The sequence below is a fragment of the Miscanthus floridulus genome, chromosome 3 (assembly GCF_019320115.1).
Source record: "Miscanthus floridulus cultivar M001 chromosome 3, ASM1932011v1, whole genome shotgun sequence".
Taxonomy (NCBI): domain Eukaryota; kingdom Viridiplantae; phylum Streptophyta; class Magnoliopsida; order Poales; family Poaceae; genus Miscanthus; species Miscanthus floridulus.
Genome location: NC_089582.1, coordinates 66,475,478 through 66,501,977, shown reverse-complemented (window position 1 = coordinate 66,501,977; position 26,500 = coordinate 66,475,478). Strand labels below are relative to the sequence as shown.

Here is a 26,500-nt window from a genome sequence, read left to right as displayed (position 1 = left end):
TACGGACTCAAATAAGCAGAGCCATCGAAAACTCACCTTTGTTCCTAGTGTATGGATCAGAAGCCGTATTACCCGTAGACTTGATTTGGACGTCACCAAGGATAGAGCAATACGACGAAGGAGAGGCAGAACACACATGAAGATTAGAACTCTGACAGTACAGAAGAAGTCAGAGTAAATGCTACCCTACAATCAGCAAGATACCTCCAAGGACTAAGGCGCCACTACAACAAGAATACCCAGTCTTGATCATTACAAGTCGGAGACCTAGTACTAAGAAGAGTACAAAAAACTTGACGGACACCACAAACTACTCAGTCCATGGGAAGGTCCTTTTATAGTCACAAAAGTCATCAGACCAGGCACATACAAGCTTATAACTGAAGACAGGAAAGGAAGTCAACAATACATGGCACATCAGTCAGCTACGAAGATTCTACGCATAAAAACAACTCAAGGGAAAATATGTATACATGACACAAGAGATCAACGTTCATGATCAACAAAGATAGCGCTATGTATCATTGTAACACATCAATATTTATGATCAATAAAGATGATTATCTCTTAAACATATGTCTCATGGCTCCCTCCGAGTTGTTTCTTAAATGCAAAATGGCTGAAAAGACGCCTGAGCATCCCGGCCGAGAGCAAAATAGTTGAAAAGATACTTGAGCCCTGCCGATGAGGGTAGCTAACAAGCTAACACCCGAAATAAAAAGCAAAATGGCTAAAAAGACGCCTGAGCATCCCGGCCGAGAGCAAAATAGTTGAAAAGACACTTGAGCCCGCTGATGTGGGTAGCTAACAAGCTAACACCCGAAATAAAAAGCAAAATGGCTAAAAAGACGCCTGAGCATCCCGGCCGAGAGCAAAATAGTTGAAAAGACACTTGAGCCCGCCGATGAGGGTAGCTAACAAGCTAACACCCAAAATAAAAAGCAAAATGGCTAAAAAGACGCCTGAGCATCCCGACCGAGAGCAAAATAGTTGAAAAGACACTTGAGCCCACCGATGAGGGTAGCTAACAAGCTAACACCTGAAATAAAAAGCAAAATGGCTGAAAAGACGCCTGAGCATCCTAACCGAGAGCAAAATAGCTGAAAAGACGCTTGAGCCTGCCGATGAGGGTAGCTAACAAGCTAACACCCGAAATAAAATGCAAAATGGCTGAAAATACGCCTGAGCATCCCGGCCGAGAGCAAAATAGCTGAAAATACGCTTGAGCCCGCCGATGAGGGTAGCTAACAAGCTAAAACCCGAAATAAAAGCAAAATGACTGAAACTAAGCCTGGGCATAGACCAGAGCAATTTCAAGACAAGACCCTCCAGCTACTTGTTTCAAATAGCAAGAGGCTTGGGGGCTACACTGGAGATACCCAAGAACACAAAGACCTACATAACGAGTTGTTTACATGGCATGGAAGAAGGCCAGACAAGCACTCAATAGATCAAGAAAGGTCATCAACACAAAGATCTATATATAACGAGTTGTTTAAATGGGTAGAAAAGTACTCGACAGATCAAGAAAATTTGTCAAAATATTGCGCAGAATTGTTTACAAGGCAAAGACGAGAGAAAGACAAAGTACTCAGCAAAGTCTAGTAACTCTGACCAATCGGACAAATCATCCGAGGAATAAGCAAGACATCCAGGCAAAGAAGACATCAACAAAAATCTTCGTTCAAAAGAAGCATAATGTCATGTTACAAGGCACGGGCATAAAAGTCAAATACATCAAGCCTCATCATCAGGAGGAGAGATAACAATATTAAGATTATCTACTATTCTACTAGCTAATTCTTCAACCTCAGGCTCCATCCTCTCAACAGCATCAATGTATTCTTGACTGTCAGCCTCCTCTGCTATCTTGGACAAAGGAGCCACTGGAGCAAGAACTCGGACCTGGGCCAGGACGTTCTTGGTACATAGTTGAGCGCACCTCTTCACAAACTCTTGGAAACGAGTCGGAATTCAAGGAATCAACTGAGCCCAAGATTGCCCATCATCCGCTAGAGTTCGAAGAACGTCGGCTACTGAATGAAAGGATTTCCACAAAGCTTTCCAGTTTTCAGTAGCCGTCGCCAACTTGCCAGACAAGTCTTCAATAGTTTTTTGGGCCTGCACAAGATCTCTATTAGCTCCATGCCTAATCAACTTAGCAAGCGTGAGTTCCTCTTCAGCATGAGTAATTACCTCCTCAGCCTTGTTGTGACTTGTACGAACAAGAGTCTTCATTTCTTCAACGCCCTCCGAGAGCTTCTGCTTTTCAACCCGGAGAGCTGGACAAGACAACAAACAACAAGTCAGCAGAAAGGAGAATTTGAATGCAGAAGGAAACAAAAAGAACCTGCAATACCGTTGCACTCTTTCTTCATGGCCTCCAAATTCTTCATGGCCTCCGAATTCTTTTGAGTCTCCTGGAAAGCAGCATCCCTCTGCTTCTCAGGTCTCAACAACCTAGGCACGAAGAGATTTTTCCTCCTCCTCATGCGTTTGACGCTCAGCCTCCATCTCGGCCTGGAGGAGGTCAAGATCAGCTTTCAGGGCGCTCACTTCGGAAGACAACTTTTTCTCATTTTCAGACGAGAAAAAGAAGCCGATATGATCATGAGAGAAGGACTAAGCAAGAAGAGACAAAGAAAAACAAGGAATGAGGATAGAAGAAAAGCGAACATCCAAAGAAGGAACAGCGAAAAAAACTTACCTGGAGCTTTTCTCCAAAAGAAGTCGCAAGGGACGATAAGCTTCCCTAGGCAGCAGTTAACTCTGATAACTGATGAGTGGCATCAAACTGCTGCACCACATCATCAGCAAAAGGAGGACCACCAGAGGCAAGAGAAGGAGAAGGAGAAGCCGACCGAGGCGAAGAAGGCATGACCAGAGCAATCTCCTGGGAAGCCAGGGCCAATCCCTTAGAAGGACCCACCGCAATGGCCATGGTCACCTCCGGGGCAACCAAGTCAGCAGCGGCATCATCGCCAGAAAACCTTGTCACCCCCATAACCACTTCACTAGCAGTGTGCTACGAGTCCTGAGGCTTAGTACTCACAACAGAGGGCTGAGAAGAAGTCGATGGGGGGACACGAGAAGGCGAAGGCCTAAAAGTTGATAAAAGAACTCGCCAATGAGAACAAGAGAAAAGAAAATAGAAGCAAAGAAACGAAACCAGAATCCACTCACCCTGCTATCTTCTTCTTCGCAAAACAAAAAGAGGACCTCACATGGGGGACCACTGGCAGCAAAAACATCCCCGCCACTTGGCGGCAGGAGCGGTTGGCCAGTACCGGAGCCCCAGAAGAAGCCAGTACCGGAGCCCCAGAAGAACTCAGTACTGAACTCAACGCCGGAGCTACAGAAGAAACCGGCGCAGGAGCCTCAGAAGAACCCATATCCGACGTCCGATTACTACAAAAAGATCAAGACTAAAAGTCAAGACAAAGAGGAGGATTTCAACGGGCAGGAGAAAATGAAAACAACTCACCGCCGCATGATAAGGGGTACTTCATCATCCTCTTCCTCCTCGGTCTCCACCAAGGCCGCCAGGGCACCCGCTGAAGAAAAAAAGAACAAAAGTACTCGGTTCAAGATAAAAACAAGAAAACAAAGGGACATAGAGTATTAATATGCTCACCTAAGAGCATGCTAGCTACAACTGGAGTACCTAGACGAGTACTTGGCTTGCAAGACTTCTTGGAAGCAGGCAGACCAGATGAAGAACCATTCGTTCGCTTCCTCTTCGAGACACTATGAGTAGACGAGGAACATATTCTTCATATACATCAACAAATCTGAAAGAAACCCTAGGAAACACTGTGGAGATTAGGAACTTACTGGTTGCAGAAGCCCTAGCAAGTTTCTCCCCAGTGTTCGCCACGGCAGGGAGGACATCAAGAGGGATCAGGTCAACAAAGTTGCGCCCAAATTCCTACGAAAAAGAATAAAACAACAAGACAAGGAAAAGTTAAGCAAAAATGGATACAACAAAAATATAGAAAGTACCCGAATGAAGAGAAAATGACTTACAGCTGGAGGCAGGTTGTTGGCAGAGAACTCAGAGACAGTAAGTGGGACAACACTTGCTCCTTTCAGCATCTTCTGGAGACGCTCGAGTACCTCTTCATCGGTCAACTCAAGGGCTGGGACCATGCGTGAAGGATCCTCAGCCCTAGAGTACTCGAAGCCAAGGTGCTCTCGCTCCTTCAGAGGCTGAACTCGGCGACGAAGAAAGCTCGAGACAATGCCGAAACTGGTCAAGCCCTACTATTTCAGCATACTGATCCTATCAAGGAATGGCTGGATTGCCTAAACCTCAGCAGTCGTCATAGGGTTCTTATCCCATTGGTCATTAACCAAGGGACCAGATCCAGAGTGAACAACAAGAGAAGGAATCAGATTGGCGGCATAAAACCAGTCGGCACGCCAATCCCTCATAGAATCAACCAGGTCATAGTCAAAGAACTTGCTCTTAAGACTCTAGCAAAATTGAATCCCACAGCCACCAAGAACACTGGTGTCTTCACAGCGAGGCTGGGGTTTCAGACGAAAGAAGTAGCGAAAGAGAGAAAGAGAAGGGGGAATTCCAAGGAAAGCTTCACAAAGATGAACAAAGATAGAAAGGTGAAGGACTGCATTAGGAGCAAGATGATTCAGGCAAATCCCAAAATAGTTAAGGAATCGATGGAGGAAGGCAGAAGCGGGAAGGCAGAGTCTAGCATGGACAAAGGAGACAAAGAGGACGATCTCACTAGGACCTGGGAGCAGGGATCAAGCCGTCGCTGACAAGCTCGCGAAGCTGCTCTTCAGTCGTCGTCAGAGCTGGCCAAGACTTCTGGGCAGCCCTCATGGCCACAAACTCCTAATTCTCAATCACGGAGAGTGATGATTCCTCGTCCACGAAGGTTGACTGGGACTTGCTCATAGTTTTCTTCTTACCCATGTACTAACGGAGGCAAAAAAGCAACTAGGGGAAGAGAAAGCTTGGACGGCGGCGCTAAGACGGCGGTAGCAATAGCGACGGCGGACGTCTTAGAGCTAGGGTTTCAAGGCAAGAGAAGGGCAGTAAAGAAAAAGAAGACGAAGGGTCTTTAAATAGATCTTACAGCGATAAAAACGGCCCACCAGGCCCGTTAAAGCACCGTGTGAGAACGCAACGGTCCATTTACTGACACAACTAAAATGATGGAGGGCACAAATCCACACAACGGTACAATTCAATGGGCAGATTTCAGACTTATCCGTCCAACACTACTGTAGAGTTATCAGATTACTACAAAACAACCTGTCAACCATGAAGAAAAGAAGGGCTACCTCACAAGGAACATAAGAACTCGATTCTTACGGAAAGAACTCGGGAATCTCATGAACTACCGGAACTACAGCAGAAAAATAAATGACAACTCAGAAGACAAGATTCTTTCCATTACAAGCGACTTCAAAAATAGAAGATTACAAATCTTACAAGACCCAACGTACTCGGTACCACAAAAAGCAAAGTAGCAAAGAGGAACACGAACATGGCTAGGCTCTGGAATGACTACGTGCCCCAAATTGCTACTCGGAAGGACAAACCACCATCGGCTACACTGTTTTCTTCAAAGGACGAATGCAGTGCATCCAAGGTGGAAATCAGCAGCACGATAGGACAACATGGAGCAGAGAAGGCCGGTAGGCATCTGTCTACCCAAGACCGATGTGATGCTGGATATGGTGTTGATCTACATCGGACAATCTCAAGACAGGCGACAAGGATCAACCCAGAACTGCCAGATGAAGGAACGAAGCCCACATCACAAGACTTCCTCCAACTACCGCCACGTACATCCTGGTACAATGCTGCTGCGGGATTAGCCTACCTCTAATCCCTATCACAAGACTTCCTCCAGCTACGACAAGACACACAAGAACTACAAAGCACGCCCGGGGGCTGCTCTACTTCACAAACTACCATGTTCATGACCACGAAGGTTTTAACAGAATGTTCAATGGATGAAAACAAGCACTCCGGGAGGGTATTTATAGATCAAAGGAGCGGTGCACATGGACTAGTTGTACCAACGAAATAAGCCTACCAAAGGACACAGTGAAAAGACATGACTCAATAATGGAAGACTCAGACGAGAGGGAACAATACTCGAAGATGAGCATATTCGGAAGAATATACCAACAAAGTACAACCCGTGAACAAAAGGCATTTACACTCAACCACCACCATACAACTACATCTGACAACAACAGACTACCAGAGAATACGCCAAGACTCTGCATTCGAGTTCTTCCTGAACAAAAACAACCCGGATATATGCTCGAGGGCTACAAAAGGAGAGGTATACAGTTCTATCGAACAACTCAGATTCAAGACCCTCCAACTTTTTGTTTCAAATAGCAAGAGGCTCGGGGGCTACACTCAGTGAGTGCACTTTTTTCTTCAAAAAAGCGCACGTCACTTAGAACACTTCTTCAAGACAGACAACTTCAAGGCCACAAGATAAAAAGAACTCGAACACAGCTAAATCAGAGCTCTTTTTAACAAGGAAGCCAGGGAACCTTTCAACGTTGAATCAGGAAGATTTCAAGAAAAGACCCTCAAGCTCCTTGTGCCAAACAACAAGAGGCTCGGGGGCTACATCCAAATGGGGGTACTTTTTTCTTCAAAAAGGTACACACCACGCAAAGATCTCACGGAGCGCTACACTGGTTTTCGCTCAAGAAAGCACTCGGATGATGCTTGTTCCTGCTCGACGAGACTTGAAGAAACAAGACGAGGCTTCCAGAACTTAACCATGAAGTGCTCGGGGGCTTGTCGGTGTGGGACCCACGGGATATCCCGCTAGGAAGAGAGAAGACCTAGTCTAGGTAGGATTCTTCTCTCTTGTAATCTTAGTAGCAGTATTACTCTATAATCCTACTAGGATCTCTACTTTGTAACCGACTAAGGACTCCCGCCTCTCCTGAACTATATAAAGGAGGGCAGGGGTCCCTAGATCAAGACACACATAACCGATAGGAGTTCAAGACAACAATTGTACAACACAACACTTCATAATCAATCCAACACAAAGGCTAACACCGACTAGACGTAGGGCTATTACTCGATCTACGATCGAGGGCCTGAACCAGGATAAATCGACTGTCTCTTGCGTTAACCATCGAGTTCTACATACGCTGAAGCCCGAACAAACTGCCCCGGGTACCCCCGTGGCAGGCTATCGGTGGTCAAACATCGACAGTAAGGGCCAGCCTCAGGAGCTTCTAGCAGCAAATCATCACGTCCTTCTGCACACGCCTGATCAGAATAAGCAAGATCGCTGAACTCGTGAACTCTTGGATTACGACGGTCGGGAAAGATATGCCTCAGCATCTCAATGTCACTCTCTGTCAGCTCTCCAACAGGACGATCATCATCAGAATCAAGAGCCCTTGCCATCTCATATGGCTCTGAATCATTCACAATTTCAACACTATTGGAGCCACGAAATCTATCTCTATAGTGCACTTGCGTAGCAATAGGAGGCACATCCACATTGTCAGGAATATCTCCTGCAACATAAGTAGAAATACGAGGAAATAATGAGAAAAATGGATGTAAGGAAGGGGGTAAGCTCCCAATAACGATGCAGATAAGACACTTACTCGGATGATTCTGTGTCAAAGGGGTCTCATGAGGAGGATCTGCCACAACATCATGAGTCCGACAAGCATCTCCAACAACCTCATTGGGGGCAGATTGAGCATCGAGAACCGTAGGTGGAACCTCCACATCCATATCAGGTTACAGGATGGGAGGGTCAAAGTGTGCCTGCTGACCCATTTCTGGGGAAAACCCATGAGGGATGCGATCAAGTACCACCCGACACACAACCACATCCAAACTTTGGAACTAGCTCTTCATAGCCGATCTCACATAGTTCTCCCACTGATCCGCACACCCAATTGGGATCATCTTCCTTAGGATGTTGGGAGGAGAACCTAGGTGAAGTCACCCTCAACTATGATGCCATCATCTCCATGGCAATGTAGCTCCTCTCGAGCCCTTGCAACCAACTCACTAAATGAAGGCTTCTCATTGAATAACGCAGGCACGTTTTCCATATCAACAAACTCAACATATTCATAGCGATCTCTTTCCACGGTGCATCCATGATATATGCTCACTAGGTTGTCCATCTATTAGTTCATACACAAATTCAAACACAGATCGTTTAGCCCAAAGTAGTTTCATATAGTACCTATCTAATACATACTAACTAACTACAACCTAAGTAAAAAGGTTAATAACTAAGTATATAGATATAATCAAGTAACTAAATAGCTTAATCCTACCTAAATAACTAAATATACAACTAGCTATCTAACTATATCTATGTACCCTATGTATGTTTCTATATACATACCTATCTCACTAAGTAAATCAACTACCTACGTCATCACATTTACTAGTAAGTACCAAATAATCAAACTAGAGCTACAATTCAAGCTAACTAAGTACCTACATTGCATATTCACAACTTTAACCTAGTCCGACGAATGCAACAAACAGAGCAGGCGATGTTGGAGGCGAAAAGCACTAGCCGAACTTGCCGGCCATGACGAGTGCCGTGGCCTTGCAGCCGGACACCAGCCCCTCCCCTCGTCCCTTTCCAAGGGCCACTGCCCTCGGCACTTCAAGGGCCAGCGGCTGCAATGGAACGGCAGGTGGTAGGGATCGGGCGGCCGGCGGTAGGGATCGGGCGATCAGGCGGGGAGGGGCCAGGCCGTGGACGTCGGAGCAGGGGCCGAGGTCGCGCCCGGGCGGAGCAGACCTGCCACGTGGACAACAGGAGCGCCGACGAGTTTGCGGTGCGGCGGGAGCAGGAGGACGGGGTCAGCGAGCGGACGGGATCGATGGGCGGGCAGACGGGCGGGCGCAGCGCAACGCGGACGGGCGGGCGCGGTTGTGGTGAGGCGGGCACGGCGCGGTGGGCGCGGCCGTGGTGCGGCGGGCACGACGTGGACGGTCGGGTGCGGCTCGGCGGGCACGGCGCGGTGGGCAGGCCGCAGGGCGTGGAGGCCACGGCGGGGGCGGCGTGCGGGGGCGGTGGGGGATTGCCGGGCTGGGCGTGGGCATGGTGGGGCGGCACCGGCGGGGGGCGGGCTCGGGAGTCGCACGAACGAGAGAGAAGGAAAGAGGAAGAGGAAGAGGACGAAGAGAGAAAGGAAAGGGAGCCGCCATGTCAGGCAGGCACGACGCCAAAGATGTAGGCGCCGAGCTCGGCACCAAGATCTACGGTGCCATGGTCAGCGCCAAGATCTATGGCGCCGAGCTGGCTGCCACGTTTGTGCCACTTCTGCCTCGGCGCCAGCGTGGCCACAAGACCTAGGCGCCAATTACTATGGCGCCGAGACGTGTAATCTCGGCGTCAATTACTACAACGCTGAGCTGAGGGTCTAGATTTTGAAAGCATACCTCCTGGGTATATTTGTGAAAAACTTTAAAAAAAAAGGCCAAAAAACAAAAAATTTGCCCGCCGTTGATGGCACGAGCAACCCTCGCTCGGCCGCATTGGGTGAAGCCAGCGAAGTGAGATGGAGCTCGATAGATGTCGTGTTTTTTCTCGGGCCGGAGGTGACCCTTATTTTTTTCCGTCGGTTTTGGCCCAAAATGGACGTAAAAAAAATCAGCTCACTGGGCTTCCAAACAACATCTCTTGAGTTGGGTCGGAAAAGTTTTCGGGCCTGTAATTTATAGTGGTTTCGGCCCCAAAACTGGGCTTCCAAACAGGGCCTCAAGATGCATACTACACCAGTGGTAGCCAAATAATGGAGTCACTCCAATCCAATCATTAAACGCTGTTTCTTGGTAACCCACAATTAACAGCGTTTAATAAATCAGTGAACCATTACACTCGTTCGCCGCCAAATAACAAACGAGTCACTGCATCACTCCAAACGACCCAAAGAGCATTGTGGTGCAGGAGCGTGACGATTGCGGTGCAGTGCAGGAGCTGAGCAGGAGACGCAGAACTTTCCGTGCTTCTACGGCTAGGTTATCAAACGTCCACCTTGAAATGAAGATCATCAATGTAATGCAATCTTTCAAGAAAAGAGCCAATGAATATAGAGGTCCAGGTCCTGCAACAATCTTATATACAAGCACGCAATTGGCACGAAATAAGCCAAATTGCTTGTGCTACATTTTCGTCATACATATGTACATGTACTGTACTCAGAAAGCAGTACATCAAATGGAGAACAATCCACACACCACACACAGGCAAATGCAGTTGACCTGTTTGGGCTTGTCGCCGGCCAATACCTATGTACGTATTTACATAGTCTTACTGTCATCATAGTATATTAAACATTCAATTAAAGGCGTACGATGCGTCCTAATAGCTACTGTGCATTCCCTGCTGGGCCCTGAGAAACCTCATTAAGTCAACATAAACATCTTCCTTTGCTTTCACGCTCATGATGAAATCAATGTGGCCATAGTCACCAATGTACAGCAGCTCTGGCGTGGATCTCAACTCTTTGATGGTGCGCTCAACATCTGTTACGTCAGCCAGTGCATCGAGGCCTCCATACCCCATCCATATTGGCAGTGATTCCGGTATGCTGCTTAGATCGAATGAGGGAGGATGTAGGTGGCCGTAGCGCCTTAGGTTTCCCCACCATCCGTAGTCATACTTTGCGAAACTGCCTTTCCTGATCACTGCATGATGGAGCAACAAAATCATTTCGGATAGAATGTCTACATAAGCCATGTGGCAAATAAGCTTTCAGGAGAAACGGTTGGCCACAAAAAGCAAGAATATTGAGCTACTAATACACAGGACATTGTGTTGTGACCTTGACCGAAAATTTTGAAATAATATTCCAAGATCATATGTGTAAACAAGATTAAGAATTAGAGAGAAAACATACTCTGGAAAAGATGCCGCAAATTTTTTGTTGATGACGGGTGGGGTTCATACTCCAAATAATAGTCAATCCGAGATGAATTGAAACAACAGTTTTGACCTGGAAGAAAGGGTGTAAATTATATATACTATACTAACCACAGCACATTAGCTAGGACATGAAAATGTTCTCATCTATTAATTCATCATTTATCTATCTGATGTGATCAATTTGGGCTTTTGCATGGCCAATAATATTGTAGTAGCTTTTCAATAGAGAAACATTGACAATTTGAAATAGACGGTTGACTTTTTTTTTTGAGAAGTTAATCTGTGTGACACCATCAAACAAATGCTGAAAAAGAAAAGTAAATTTTCATCTATTGTGCCATACAACTCGAACAGCATTTCCAGATTCCTAATATGGCCAGGAGCTTATCGTTTGTAGAAATATCTATTTGATATTTGGACCAAAATCAAGAGAAGTTTTCATATGAAATCATGAAAGTATGTGGCCGAGTTATGGTGCAACCTAAGCAAACTATCCAAAATTAGTCATTTGTTCTATCATACTGAAGAGTAAGCTTACTAGGAAATTAATTCTATATTTTGCTCAGTAAACTAGCTACTTGCCGTGAAATGTCATATACCTTTTAGCAAGGTCCACATGCATAGTAGCTGTTCAGCAAAAATGCTGCCAGCTGCTTAAAGCACAACCCCGCTTCCTAAGAAAGGAAACATATTGCTCCTTCTCTCCCACCAGCCTTCAAAGTACGCTTGGTTGTTCTTTGTGTGCAAAGTCTAAAATACAACAAGAAGTGTGCCTGACAAGCTCACACTATGCTGAAGTACTTCAACTTTACCGCACAGACCACACAATTGTACAAGCTTTAAATTGTATGATGTATCACATCTCATGTGTATATGAAGTAGATTATTTGCTTCTTATGCAGTATGTAAAGTTGCATGGCTCCATGACAAGTAACTACTAACTAGAGGTGAAAGTTTGAGGGGACATTAAGATAACATTTTAGGGAGAAAACAGGAAGATGCAGTTTAACCAAGTTGAAAGACCATAGGCTAAAGTCTATAGTGCCTTTGAACTGCCTGGATGATCTGGACACAACTTTTATGCAACTACACATGTAGAATTTATCAAAAGGTGAAGCTAAGGTGAAAGGATGTTTGTGGTTTTGTGCATTTGCCATCAACAAAACACAGAGACTGGTCAAGTTCAGAATCACCCATTCATCATGCATTCATGCATGTACCTACATACCAGTGCAGCTGCAAATGTATGGGTTGGGAAACACTTTACACATGCAGCCCATCTTCTGAAATAGGAGTATAAAGTAGTGTACCATTTAAGCATGGATCATAAAGCAGAGCAAATTGGCAGAATTCAGGGTTCACTCCTCATTCATTGCAGTACAGCATATACCTCTATTACAGAGGTTATCAAGCACTTTCCTTGTTTGCATCACCCCTTCAGCAAGCCTCTAAAAACTTATAATGATGTTTCCACTAAACGCAGATACATTACTATGGAAACAGGAATGGTAACAAGTATAGCTATGAATGCCATAAAAATTATTGGAATTTATGTGATGCTGCAAAACATCATAATGGTGTCTTTGATAGAATGATATAATTCACAGACAGGTTATGCTAATATTTTTTTGTTCCTTTTACTGTACCTCTAGCATATGATGTTCTAGTTTCCTGATTTATTGGTTAACATTGTAGTGTGCATAGTTATTTAAACATAGATAGCAGGTCCCTCGATCAATACAAAATTCAGAGTTCACTTGAAACTCAGATTTGAACCATGGACATCTCATCTTTTTTTCTCAAACACACAGGAGAGCTATGTATCTTTGTATTAAGAAGCAAAAAGGGTATGAGAACACAAACAATCCCCCACCCCACCCAACACACACACACGCAAACACATGAACTCAGTCAACACCAACACAACTAGGTAGAACAAAAGAACATGCTTGGACATCTCATTTTTCTTTTATGGAAAATACAGAAAGTAAAAAAAAAAGAAATTTCTGTGGCATTGCATACCTGTTATTGAAGATAACAGATCGTTGCAGTCCAAATGTTCATCATCACACAGCGAATCTAAAATCTGGACACCCATATCGCTGCTCAACGAGTAACTTAAAACTATTATAATCACACCCAAGGGAAAAAAAGGAAAGTCAGGCAAATAAGTGTCATATGGTCATACCTCCGGAAGTTCAACTGATGGATGCCCATAGCAACAAGCATCTATGGCAAAAGGACACCATACATTGATTCAGAAGTTATTGACATTTATTTGGTGGATTTGTTTAGGCATGTTATATTACCTGGTCAAGATGCATGGCAACTGCTCTAAGAACAAAACTAGCACTGACGTGATCAAGGTAAGAAATGGGACAAAGAAGCACAGCAGAGCTTATCATTTTTACTATTTCGGGCATTGTAAATGCAGCCAGACCCATGATAGTTCCCTACAAAGCCATATACTCGTTAGTAATACAATGGCAAGGTTTTGACTCAATCAAAACCAGCAACAGGCTACCTGTGAATGCCCCACATATGAAATTTTGGACTGTGTAATTGTATGTACATAGCTTAACATTGCCAAAACATCGTATTCAGCAAGGTCTTGCCAACTCCATTCCCAAAAAAGCTGCAAAAGTTACCACAGGATTCAGTTAAATCAACAATAAACCATAGGATCACAGCTAGAAAACACTTCATTTGCTGCTTAAATCACAAAAGGCAGGCACTCTATACAATCTCATCAAAGTTATAACAAGCAGATCTGTTTTTCTTTAATGGCTTCAATCTTCCAATCACATTTTTGCAAGCAATGCAATTCAGGGAGTGGAAATGACAGAAGACTTATTGTGGATATCTCATAGTTTTTTGTTTATGGAGATTTTTACAGTGTAACTTCCTATGGGATTCATTTACCTTATCATGAACAGAGAGAGTAGAGTGGCCTTTACTCCAACGTGTGCCACGGACATTTCCAATCCAAACATCAAAACCATTATCAGCAAGGATATATCCAAGTGATTGTTCATTGGAGTTTATGAACCATGTATCTCCACCCTGTGCAGGATTTGAATAAAGTAACGCAATTGAAGAATGAAATGATGCCAGGGAAAAAAGGTAATCTATTAATGTAAATGGAGCTATGAAGTCCATTATCCCCAAAAAAAAACATCCAGAAATATCAAAGTTACCACAATCTTGATATGAGAAGGTCTAAGTAAAAAACATGCATATAGTTCTAAGGAAAAACCTGAAAAAGACCGTGCTGAAGAAAAACTGGAGGTCCAGCATTATCTGCTATTCCATTTTTGCCATGTGGAATATGCTGAAGAGACAAAAGGAAGCCATCATCCGTTTGAACCTGCAACAAAGGTATGCTAAGATCCCTATGAAAAAGAGCAGAAAAGACAACAAAAGTAGTAACAAATAATTTTCAGTTACAGCTCATACTTGTTACTTTATGAACTTAGACAGAAAAAGGAAAAATGCAAGAAGATGTTTGGAAATATTAAGGTTCCAGACCAATTTCGTCGAAGAAAAATAAGCTAAGTTCAATAACAATTTATTATTTCTGATCAGTTACAAGCTTATATGTGAGTCCTTTTCCCCTTGAAAAACAAATTGCCAGAATGGGTTTGCAGTTCAAGATCAGAAAAAAAAAACATTGCGTGATAGCAACAGATGTTTAGCAATTCCAATGGGTTCACTTTATGGTTTAACATGACTATTAGTAATGAACCCTTTAGTTGGCAGGGGCACACAGCTTGTGATAAAGGTTAAAGCAATAAGCAACAGAAAACCATCAAAGGTATTTGACACACCGGAGAACTAAAAGAAGGCATTTTGGCATGCTCATAGGAGATGAATTTGATAAACGTTTAGTTCACGGTTCACAGTTCACATGCACATAGTGGTGCCGTGACAAGCCTTATGTTCTTTGGGACTGGGCCTCAACACTAAAATTACAGAAGTAATGAAGTATAAGCAAAGTCTGTGTCTGTCAGAAAGTTTCTCCTTTGCTTGGAGTAGAAAGCAAGGATAGAAGCCACTTTGCTCTGATTAACCTAGAGCCGTAGACTGTAGAGAAATTACTAATGGAAGCCTCTTATCCAATTGAGACAGGCCATTACATGTTGGCTTTGCTTTCCACTTCTCGGAAAGGGGCCTGAGACACAGAGTCCATTGGTTTTACGGCAACTCCGATTGGAACTGGAACAATATTGACTCTTCCAGTCTTCCCTCCCCGCGTCTGGTTGGGCTCATTATTCAGCGATAGATACAGCTCATTATTCAGCGATAGATACAAGAACAAGATTTCCAGACGGGCGATGGCTACTGGAACACCATTCCCGTCCCTCCTTTGGTTGGGCGCTCAACGATATAGAGACAAAAAATCAACTCAATGCCTTAACTTAATGCAATCAATCTAGTAAGCTGGTCATATCATACCAAACCCAAACCAACCGATCCTGGTTGCGATGCTAACAATTCGGTCCCGAACAATAGAGCACAAAGTAACAAAGAATTAATTCTCGGCTGCAAGAGAGAAGAAGATCAAGAACAGGCAGCGGGAATGGCGTACGTACGGTGTGCTCGGTGCACGGGTAGCCCTGCGGCAGAAGCAGCTGCTGGCAGAGGCCGCCGGCGGCCGCGTGCGGGGAGACGCGGCGCAGTGCGTCTGTGGCCGGAGATGGGCGGGCTCCACCGGCGAGGAAGCAGAGGAACACGAGCACGAGGAGGCGCGGGGCCGCGGCGAGCGCTCCTCCTGGGCCCACCATGTCCGCCGCTGTTTGCTTTACTCCCCTCTGAACAAGAGCGGGGGGATTCGGATTTATTCCCGTCCGACCAGACGCAACGCAACCGGATGGATACCGGATATAGCCCGTAACCTCCGTTGGGTGCGGCTCCGGTTGAATAGTGACTTCATTGATTTCTGGTTTATTTTTTTTAAAAGAACTTGCTAAAGTTCATGTGCTTGATTATGATTAGACGACGATTATTGTATATATTTTATACTCAGTTTTAATTCATTACAACTTATGTAGGCATAATCTGTAGTTTTCGAATATGAGAATAAAAAATTGTTAGACAAAATCACAAACCCTGACAAAATCTGATTGTGTTAGCATAAAGAAGATTAACAATTTACAATTATTTCTATAGTTAGAGAAGGACAAAATTTTGATATATTATGATGTAAAGACAAATAACAAATTACAAAAATAAGAATTACTTGTACTAATTGGTTGTATAAGAGTGTTATCTCAAATCACCTTAAAATTCAGGCACCCGAAATATAGAAAAAAGGAAAGATAAAAACGGTCTCTTCTTACTTCCTCGGTCATGTAATATAGCACATTCAAGTATTCAAAAAACTATACACAACATACAAGAGATTTAAGAGAGATAAAACAATTTTGCATTAAATAGCTGTATAAATTTAATAGTTATTATATTGCTACTTGCCATTTATTAATCAATGATTATTACTGATGCTGATTGTCGCGTCTAATTAGAAAACACAGTGGGGTAAATGTTTTCTTTTATGTTCACTCTCAATCTGTCCTAAAATCTCTACAATAGACTATATTATAGGACATAGGGAATACACAGTCACTACAACCATAACTTCAACTATGTGTGTTCACGATGCTCCTGCATTTCAAATTACAATTCACTTTACTTATATCCTAAGTCAAATAGTTTTAATTGCCTTCAACATTAACATCAGATCAAATTTAATTTTATTAAATTCTTCATAAAGTATTCCTTCCATTCCAAATTTAATTTTCTAGCTATAATATTATGTCTAGATACATAGCAAAATTGATTAATAAAAAAAAAGTCAAAGCGACTTATATTTATTTGATCTTTGAAAGATATTATACAACCAACACTGATTCTTATGCCATTTCATTACGATTTTAGTGGTTGAAATGGCATACACAAACAACATAACCTTAATGCATGATAGCCCAGGATAGACTCGCAACTCTCTCACCCTAGCGAGCGCCACCATCGCTGCCGCCCCGCTAGTCCCCCTCCCTTACCCTCTGGCATCTCGCAGGGAGGGCAAAGAGAGTGGGGATCCATCGTTTTTAATATGTTTTTCTAGTAGATCGAGTTTTTTTTAGGATTATGGTCTCTCCATGTCAAGTTTCTTGGTAATGGAGATTTATCTCCTCCTCCTCCTCCCTGGCAACGGCGAGGGGCAGGTTGGATTCATTTTCTCCATGGTGGCTCTATGGAAGATGAGGGCGACAACGGCGTCAACAACTTTAATTTCCTTAGCTTGACGACATGGAGACTTGGCTTTCCGGACGGTGACATCAAGGTGGAGATGACGTCGCCACCATGAAATAATTTTCCCCGGTCTCTTCTTTGTTTTGTTGTGGTTAGACCATACCACGATGAAGGATCAGGGAGAATAATTTTCAGATCAGTCTTCTGGTCTCTTCTCTGTTTTGTTGTGATTATATCGGACACGATGAAGGACCAGGGAGAATAATTTTCAGACCAGTCTTCCTTATTCTTCGGTGACAGAAAGAAGAAAGACATAAGAAAGAAGTTTCTCCACTTCGCCTGCAGGAATGTTGGTCATCGTTCGTTGGGCATCTGTTCTTAGGTCTTTTGCCAAGTGTTTACCTGTGCGGTCATCCATATGAATTGTTATACAGGTTTAGAGTTGAGATTAGAGCTATACAAAGCGTGTGTATAATTTAGTTGATCAGTTTCTGGATATACATAGTGTATTCCGGAGTGCTTGTAACGTGATGATGTACTCAACTATGATTTAATATAATTCTTCATTCATTAAAAAAACCATAATGCATGATAAGATATGGTAAACATGTTTACGTTGGTTCTATGGATGCTAAGAAATAAAATGAAGGAAGAGCGTCCAAGATCCAAAAAAAAATTGAAAAAATATACGGTAGATCAGTTGGTCAGAAACCTTTGGATAATCCATTGAATGTTTGAGAGGAAATAGTGCATAGTGTCATAGGATATTTTGTCCGAGGAAACAGTCACCTGATGATACGGTGAGGTTGCATGAGTTGGAAGTCACGATGAGTGAGACAGAAATATAATTTGAGAGTTCATATAGACATAAGTGACACATACGTCCTGAAATACAGTGCATTGTGACTTCTAAAATTTATATTAAATATAGAGCATTCTATATAATGACTATGCCTAAATTTGGTAAAGTTTGTTAAAAAGGAAACAATGATTTAAGGAGAAAACCCTTAATTGAAATAATTCTATGGGTACATACGTCATTGAAGTATTCTTTTAAGTTGTCTTAAAATTTTTATAATATACTATACTAGGTAGTGTGCTCGTGCGTTGCTACGGGACAACTAAACTTTTATACTAAAAACACATGGATCGCACGATAAGATAACAATACTATAAAATTAAATACCAACGTTAAAGTTATAGTTAATCCAAAAAGCAAAGTTTGTGAAATTAACAATCACGGAGAGCGCGGCGTCACATGCTTACAAACTCTATTTTATAGACCTTTCCGTGATGCGCCTAAGATAATATTTTATATCGGCAGGAAGAAATCTCCGATATCCATTTCTTTCGTGCGCCAATAAATCAACGAATAAGTTCCGTCGCATCTCCGTACCATCCTGTACATGGACTCGAGTATATATGTCAATATTAGTGCCTGTCGCATGGTTAATACTGCGTCTCTTGAAAAATCTTCCACAAAAACTTAAAACAAAGTGTTATACTCACCGTATAAATATGTGTGGCTTTTGATCTATTCCACGCAGACATATACTGTAGAATAAGATATTCACTTAAGTGTCTGTGACAAGATTCACGATCAGCGATATATAGAAATAGTTAAATCGTATGTATTATTATTGCAAGCTATAGTGACTCTATATTAGTTACCCATCTATGTCATCTGCAATATTTCCTTCCCGTCTGAATTTCCATTTGAAGACATCCTCATTCCATCCAGGAATATGTACATTTACTGCATCTGTGTACTGCAAGGTAAATCCAGGAGTGTATCTAACATACATCAGTGCTAGTGTGTCTTTACACCAGTCTTTAATAGGTCTAGGATCAATCATGATAAACATCTTCTCCTTCTGATCGAAAACATAAAGCATATACTTTCGAACATGCAGCCATGGCAAAATAAACTGTAAAATGGTAGCGTTTAGAATAGTATATAGGAAACAAGTAATAAAAGCAGGAGCAAGCGACTTACATATCTACATTGTGCTAAGTTGTATTCCATATCCTCACATAAACCAATCGCAGCAGCCATTTATTTCTTAGTGTATTTTTTACGGTATTCTGGCATTTTTGTTAAAGCACACATTTTCTGAAAGAGAAGGATATCGAAAGTCAGGATTAGTATAACTTGGCCTACTTTATACAATTAGGAGAACAACAAATAAGACAATATAATATAGCACGATAAGAATTTTAAAAATATGCTTACATAGAATCTTAGGTCCATGTGATGCTTCATAATACTATTGTATTTTTTTTATTGTATTGTACTCTCGAGCTACCTGAAAATGGACACCTAAGTTGAAACAATTCTCAGAGATGTCTCGATTGTTCATTAACAACTCTTATAGTTCCTTGACACTTAGGGCAATCATGGAGGGATGAAAACCTTTAACCCAAGGATTTCTGCAAAGCATTAGACACATACGATGGTTTTCGTCATATAAGATAGCACACTATTATTAGTAAATAAAGTAATTAAAATAAGCATGTAGCTTTCTTCAACGTCGCTTCATCCTGAATTGCCATGACATAATCACACAATAACTCAGTCATCTCTTCCTTGTTCATTGACATGTCTTTTATGGTCTCAAATGCCCAAAACTCATCAGGGTCTTGGTTGGCATAGACTTGTGGGGATTTATTCTAAGTTTGTATGTGTTGAGGGGTGCCCGTTTGAACTACTAAGCATTCGGCCTCCTCATAATGCTTTCTCTTTTTTGTGGACACTTGATCAGTCATCTTTGCATTCTCTATTATGGCACAGTCGCTTGGGCTTCCAATATTTTCATCCCTATCAAGATATGGAGTACCCTTTCGTTTGTGGGAGAACTAACTGATGGTGAAGTGGGAGAAGAACTTGTCCTGGAGCGCGCGGAGGAGCTGGTCGTAGCCGGCATACGCCTGGAGGTCCACCTTCCACAGGTAGGGCGCGCCGTCGACGGCCACCTTGAGGAACTTGGCGGCCTGGTTGGCCTTGCTAGAGCCCGCGACGTCGGCGAGCGCGTTCTTGCGGTACGACCTCACCGGCGGCCACCCCACCACCCGCGCCCTGCCCACCAAAACACAGGAGGAAGCAAGGAACCAACATCAAACTCCACTCCATCTCATAGTCATAGTCATAGGCCAAAGCAACCGCTACGCAGTTCCCGTGGGAGAAAATAAAAAGGAAAGGCCTGTGTTCATCGGCCGGGGAAGGCGGCGTACTTGGGTGCTGGTGCAGCGTCGGAGGACGCAGCGAGCGGGGAGGAGCGGTCGGGGTCGGCGTCGGAGGAGGCGCGCTTTGCGGTCGGCGTCGGGGAAGGTGGAGGAGGAGGACGAGGACAAGGAGGCGACGACAGCGGGGGCGGGGGCGGAGCCTGGGAGGCGGAGGCGGAGGGTGAGGGTGAGCGCGGTGTCCTCGAAGTCGAGCTCGGAGGCTGCGGAGGACTCGGTGGAGCTCCGCTCCATCTCCTCCGACATGGGGCGACGGCGACGTGCTGGGCTCCGCGCTCGGCGGCTTCCTCGTCTTCGTGTGGGAGAGCGAGGCTGGAGGGCGAGGAAGGGGAAGGAAAAGGAAAAGGCAGCGAGCCGAGCTGGTCCAAGCCGAACCACCTAAATGATAACGGGGACAGGAAGAACGAGAACGGGGGAAGGAAGAAGACGACCGGGGCCGAGCCGAGCTGGTCCAACCGGACCACCTAAATGATAGGACTCAGGCCGGTAGGGGTAAAAACGTCTCTTTACTGTGCTTTCTCTCTCCCGATTGCTGTTTTTCTTATTTTAATGGAGGCGGTGTCCACTGGCAAACATTTGCGATTTCATAATGGTACTCAGCAAAAGCAAGTGTTGGCGGTGTGTTGCAGCCAATTTGTTGTTTTCGCGATGTCCCACAGGCAAAAATTGCCTTAAAAATATATGCATGTGTTTCAGCTCATATATGTGTAGCTATATAGCAGCAGTTCATTTCGGTTTGGCATAGCAACAGTTCAGTTCGGTTTTGAGTATTTTTTCACTCTTCCAATTAGCAAGTATTGAAAATAATCATTTTCCTTGTTGCCTTGCTTGTGCCGATGCACAGGAAAGTAAATAAAGAGTAGAAAAAGGGATGGTGGTGGTCACCTGGATGCGTTCACCGCTTGGATGAGCAGAAAGTATTTTTATGCAGTCCGCAATCCTCCTCGAGGGCACAACAAGACGGCAAAGGCGATGGCGGCATGCTATGACGAAGCACAGCCGGTGCACGAGGGAGGGCGCGAGGGCGAAGGTCGGTGCGAGCGAGGGCGAGCTCAGTTGGCGAGGGTGGGCGCTATGGCGAGGCCACAAAATTTATAGCAGAGGATTGATAGCAGTCTCTCTCTTTCCTTTTGTCTTAATTCTCTTTTCTTCTGTGTTAATTCTCTTTCCTTTTGCTCGTTGCCATGTATGCTGGTGCATGCAAACATGCAATGTGTATATGGATAGCACAATAATTTTTTACTTTCCTATTTTGCCATGATTCCTCTATCATATGACAGACAATATTCAATCAAGGAGAATGTCACGATCAATCAGTAATTAAGATTAACCTGTAATCAATGTGTAATAGCAGAGATTCAGCTTAGGTAGCACAATAAATCTGATGTTTTGAATTACATGCCAAGCGTTATAGCCAATCATAAGCAGGTAGTCACAAAAGTGACCATAGACAGTAGGGTAACTAATTTCAAGAGCCTTTTTAAGTAACTATTATACATTGAAGCCAAGTTTATTGTTTTATATATCAGGAAAACAAAATATATAATCAAGTGTATTATACAATCTATTTATTTGTAGCGGTGGCAATGTAGGTACCATTGGCAAACTGCAACTGTCATGACTGTACAATTCACTTACTGTGGAATGTCATAAATCTCTAAGTTTTGGAAGCCGAGTTGAAGAAAATGAACATGAAATTTTAGGAATCTTGAGTCGAAGAAATCAGATCACAAGGCTGCATGGAAACAAAAAATCACTTAGATTAACTTCCTATACCACTGTAAAGGTGGACTTAATTGGTATTTTGAGCAACGACATGCAGATTGCAGCACAAAAACTACCAGGAAGATGATCGATGGGACCTTAAACCTTAAAGTAAGTGCGAAAATAAAATAGTGTTTAATTAAAGAAAGAAATGTATGGGAGTCATATAGTATACATGGTGTCCAATTAAAGTGATAGGCGTAAAATTACAATAAACTGAAATGCAAAACAACCTTTGATATGAAATTAGAATAAACCAAAATGCAAAATGTTATTTTCAAAACCAGCAGATATTCCATATGATAAATAGAGAAGGCACATATAATCTAAAAATGTCATATTGAAATCTAAGGACCATGGTAAGTGGGTCTGGAGTTGAGTTCACTATACCTGCTTATTTCGTCTCTTTGTAATAAGTCTTATCCTAGTGTACAAAAAGCATTGGTGTGCTGAGCATAGAGCACATGTGAATCACAAGTTCATAGAATGTAATCATTCATCCAATGCACATATACCTATACCTGCACATCAGAAGTTCAATGTGAAAGGCACTCAGAGTTATGGTAGACAGACTAACATGTACAATAATAGGTGCTGGAAGCAGCCAACTATAAAGCAACTGAATCTTGTAAGTTTTCTTATAGGAGCATAAAAAATACAAAAACAATAAAATGGAACTGCACCCCAAAAAAATAAAAATAGACCATGAATCTATTAAACTTTGTAAGATGCATCCAAGTAACCTATACCTAACTAAATGAGACATTCATTCAGGTTCGATCTCAAAGTCAAGCTCACTGTCAGACAATTGATGTAAGCAATATGAGAAGCAGCTTAAATATCTGAGGCTACCATAATGAATATGGCTAAAAATTTAATAACAAACAAAAAATAGGGAGTGCGATGGAAGTTCTAAAAACATAAACTCAGAACACTTAGGAAACCATGATATATTGATGCAGACATGCAGTCCTATGTTGCCTGATCACTGCAAGAAACTGATATATGTTGTACGATATGAATGAGAACAAAAGCTATATATGACCTCACCTGCATATATAGTTTGTCACTGAAATGAGGCCTATTAAGCAACGGAACACCTCTAGGTCATACTGAGGATTGAAATTGGGCATATTTTTGGGCGCTTTTAGCAGCGCTAGGTAGCGTTTACATACGTACTATACATATCGTCACGATCTAGCTGCTAGCAATACACATGACATACTTGTATGTAATAGTCGTACAATACTTTATTTGTAGGGATATTCTTGTTGTGTATATATGACTATATATTATGGTATATTACTCTATCGAGGTCACACACAGACAGGAACAGGACATGGTTAAATTTCTCGTGCTAGCTGATGGAGATTACTCGTAATGTTCATTAAATAAAAATAAACATATTTAAAAACAAGAGAACAGCAGGAGCCGGCCCGGCCTCAGCGTGGCCGCGTCATCGAAAAGAATGTTGGCAGTTGGATTTGGATCCAGCGGTGGCCCGGCCTCAGCGTGGCCACCAGCGCTACAGGAGTCTCTGCGGTGCCGGTCAGAGGGCCTGCGCACCTTTGCCGTTGTCGCTCGGAGATTGGCCAGCCCAGCTCATTGTTTATCAGGGATTGGTTGACGGCTCCGGTTCCAGCAGCAGCGGCGCCTGAAAATTCTGTCTTTTGCTGGGCCTGTTGGGCACGTGCGCGGGGTGCGGTGGTGTGCGATGCGGACCAGCCTCACGCCACTGCCAGCGTAGTCCCACAGGTAGCAGGCAGCGGAGGGCCCGCTGCTCAGTGTCACTTGGCGCCTGGGGGCTGCTCCTCCGCCGTGATGCAAACCAGACGCGGCGTGGAGTAAAGACGCCGCACGCCCCTCGGTTCCGTCTCCCCAGTCCCCTGTCGTCCTGCCGACTGCGACAGGTGAGCCGCCCGGTCTCTCCCTGTCCTCGCTTTTCCATTCGTTTTCCTCCCCGGGCGGTGCGGGCGGACGGCGCAGTGGCCCAGCAAGGTAGACTGCCATATCTCCTCTCCTATCTCTCTCGCCCTCACACTTTTTAACACTGGTGAAGCTAAGATCTCTCAGCACAAATAGCGGTGGCGGCAGAAGAGGAAGGTCGCCTACGTAGAACCCAACGGCGGCGGCTGCTCGCCGGCTCTGGGTCATCGTCGTCGCCACTGCCTGCCACGAGGAGCCGACGCCACCGCTTGCTAGGAGGGCCCCCCTCAGGCTCGGTGGCAGGCATAACGGGAGCGGAGGCGGCGCTCCGACCAAGGACGCAACGGATGCACGTCGACTCGCCCCCCAGAAGCAGTGCCTACTAGATCTAGCGTGCGGGGCCACGACGATGACGGCAACGGTGCTGTGAAGCACCAAGACCAAGACGGAGGAGGTGGCGGCTTCGGCGAGCTCGGCCATCTTTCGATCTTGACAGGTACCCTCGCTTCCACCTCTAGTTGGTCTGATCTGTCCAAAGGTTTTTTTTTTGCTTCTCAAAATTTTTCTCTTGCTGTCTGAAAGGACATATGATGCCGCCTAGAGGGGGTGAATAGATGTTTCTGAAAATTAACACCTTTAAATGCGGAAACAATTAGAAAAGAGAGTCTTCAAAATGGAAACTCCAAATTAAAAGTAATACCACCCCTCACAAGTTAGCCACAGAGTAAACAAGGTATAAAGAATATATCTAGAAGTTACAACCCTGCAACACAAAGTTAGAACAGAGATCAAATAATATTCAGTCCTGTCGGCAGGACGACAGGGGACCGAGGGGCGTGCGACGTCTTTACTCCACGCCGCGTCTGGTTTGCATCGCGGCGGAGGAGCAACCCCCAGGCGCCAAGTGACACTGAGCAGCGGGCCCTCCGCTGCCTGTTACCTATGGGACTACGCTGGCAGTGGCGTGAGGCTAGTTCGCATCGCACACCACCACACCCCACGCACGTGCCCAACAGGCCCAGCAAAAGATAGATTTTTAGGCGCCACTGCTGCTGGGACCGGAGCCGTCAACCAATCCCTGATAGACAAATAGCTGGGTTGGCCAATCTTCGAGCGACAACGGCAAACGTGTCCGGTATGAATACCGGACGTGTCCGGTATACACGATTTCTATAGATCAGCCTCAAACTTGCTCCTTTCGATTTATATCTTAAAACCAAACTGCAGGCACCTATAGAGATGACAATATACATAGAGAATCTGCACAAGAGCTGGAGCAACATAAATATCAAATGAAATACGAATTGAGACATGATATTTGTTTTACCGAAGTTCAGACTCGTTTGAGTCCTACTCTCCATTGAGGGGGCTGTGGGCAACCCAGCGGAGGTCAGCCCTAGAGAGTACCACGAAGGTCACTCTAGCCGAAGTCTTTTCCAACTCCTTTTCCTCCTTCCACTAGTTGATTCCGAGGCGGCGGAATCGACCGTTACAAAGTTTCCAAGACACACCACAATCTCTCAGGACGTCTAACCATTTAGGACCGAAGAGTCCAAGAGTAACAAATGCGAATCACGAGATTGACAATATGCACAAGTGCTCAAGTGGTTGGATTGCTCTCTTTTTGAATTTCACTCAACCCACAATTTGATTTGGCAAATTTGAACAAACACTCACTAAGAGAGGGTTGGGAGAGTTGGCAAAGCTCAAAAATGTGCTAGAGGATCAACAGAATTAGCAGCCTCCAAAGGTGGAGGCTTGGGGGTATTTATAGCCCCCTTGAAAAAACTAGCTGTTTATAGCCGTTGCCATGACTTACATTGCGCCAATGGTAACTAAGTTACAGTGTCAATGTGAGGCGTCGGAACTCCCGATGAATGCCGGAACTCCTGATAGTCGGAACTCCCGACTCATGTCAGAACTCCCGACCCTTAGCATATTTGAAAACTAAATAACTGAGTTGAAGTTTGTGAGTTGTTGGAACTCCCAATGCATGTTGGAACTTTCGACCGTCGGAACTCCCGACTCACGTCAAAACTCTCGACCCTCAAGGCATTTGAAAATTAGTCATTGGCCTCTGGTTGTCCATACCGGACACGTTCGGTATGACTAGGACAGTGATCCATCTAAGTCAGTTAAGCGCGACACGTCGGAACTCCTGACCATTGTCGGAACTCCCAACGAACCAACCCGAGAACAACAAGAATTTTATCATTGCTGGGCACATACCGGACATGTCCGGTTCAATACTGCCAGATCAGCAAAAAAAAGATTAGCTCTTTTGTCTCTCAAACACTCAAAACTCACATGGGTTGGCTTGAACACTTATGAAACATTATCTATCAACATGATGCATCTCTCTTAATAGTACGACATTCCTATTAACTCAA

General features: G+C 44.0%; 1 protein-coding gene and 1 pseudogene across 1 annotated transcript; both read right to left on the bottom strand.

Moving 5' to 3' along the window:
* Nucleotides 1-10,096: 10,096 nt before the first annotated feature.
* Nucleotides 10,097-15,794, bottom strand: LOC136541758 (triacylglycerol lipase 1-like). Its single transcript, XM_066533838.1, has 9 exons — nucleotides 15,524-15,794; nucleotides 14,188-14,298; nucleotides 13,854-13,994; nucleotides 13,456-13,566; nucleotides 13,241-13,384; nucleotides 13,120-13,160; nucleotides 12,954-13,033; nucleotides 10,906-11,001; nucleotides 10,097-10,693 (listed from the first exon to the last, which is right to left on the bottom strand). The coding sequence occupies exons 1-9, from the start codon at nucleotides 15,713-15,715 to the stop codon at nucleotides 10,368-10,370; spliced, it is 1,242 nt and encodes a 413-aa protein (XP_066389935.1). The 5' UTR covers nucleotides 15,716-15,794; the 3' UTR covers nucleotides 10,097-10,367.
* Nucleotides 15,795-20,036: 4,242 nt separating this feature from the next.
* On the bottom strand, nucleotides 20,037-20,666 carry LOC136543845 (auxin-responsive protein IAA1-like; annotated as a pseudogene).
* Nucleotides 20,667-26,500: the final 5,834 nt, after the last annotated feature.

What these genes read in the sequence shown, in the direction of transcription:
- LOC136541758 (XM_066533838.1), bottom strand. Translation starts at nt 15,715, where the DNA reads ATGGTGGGCCCAGGAGGAGCGCTCGCCGCGGCCCCGCGCCTCCTCGTG. An exon ending in TTCAGCACGGTCTTTTTCAG is followed by an intron (nt 13,995 to 14,187) that starts GTTTTTCCTTAG and finishes AATCCTGCACAG; the next exon opens with GGTGGAGATACATGGTTCAT. An exon ending in TTGCCATGCATCTTGACCAG is followed by an intron (nt 13,161 to 13,240) that starts GTAATATAACAT and finishes CTTTTGCCATAG; the next exon opens with ATGCTTGTTGCTATGGGCAT.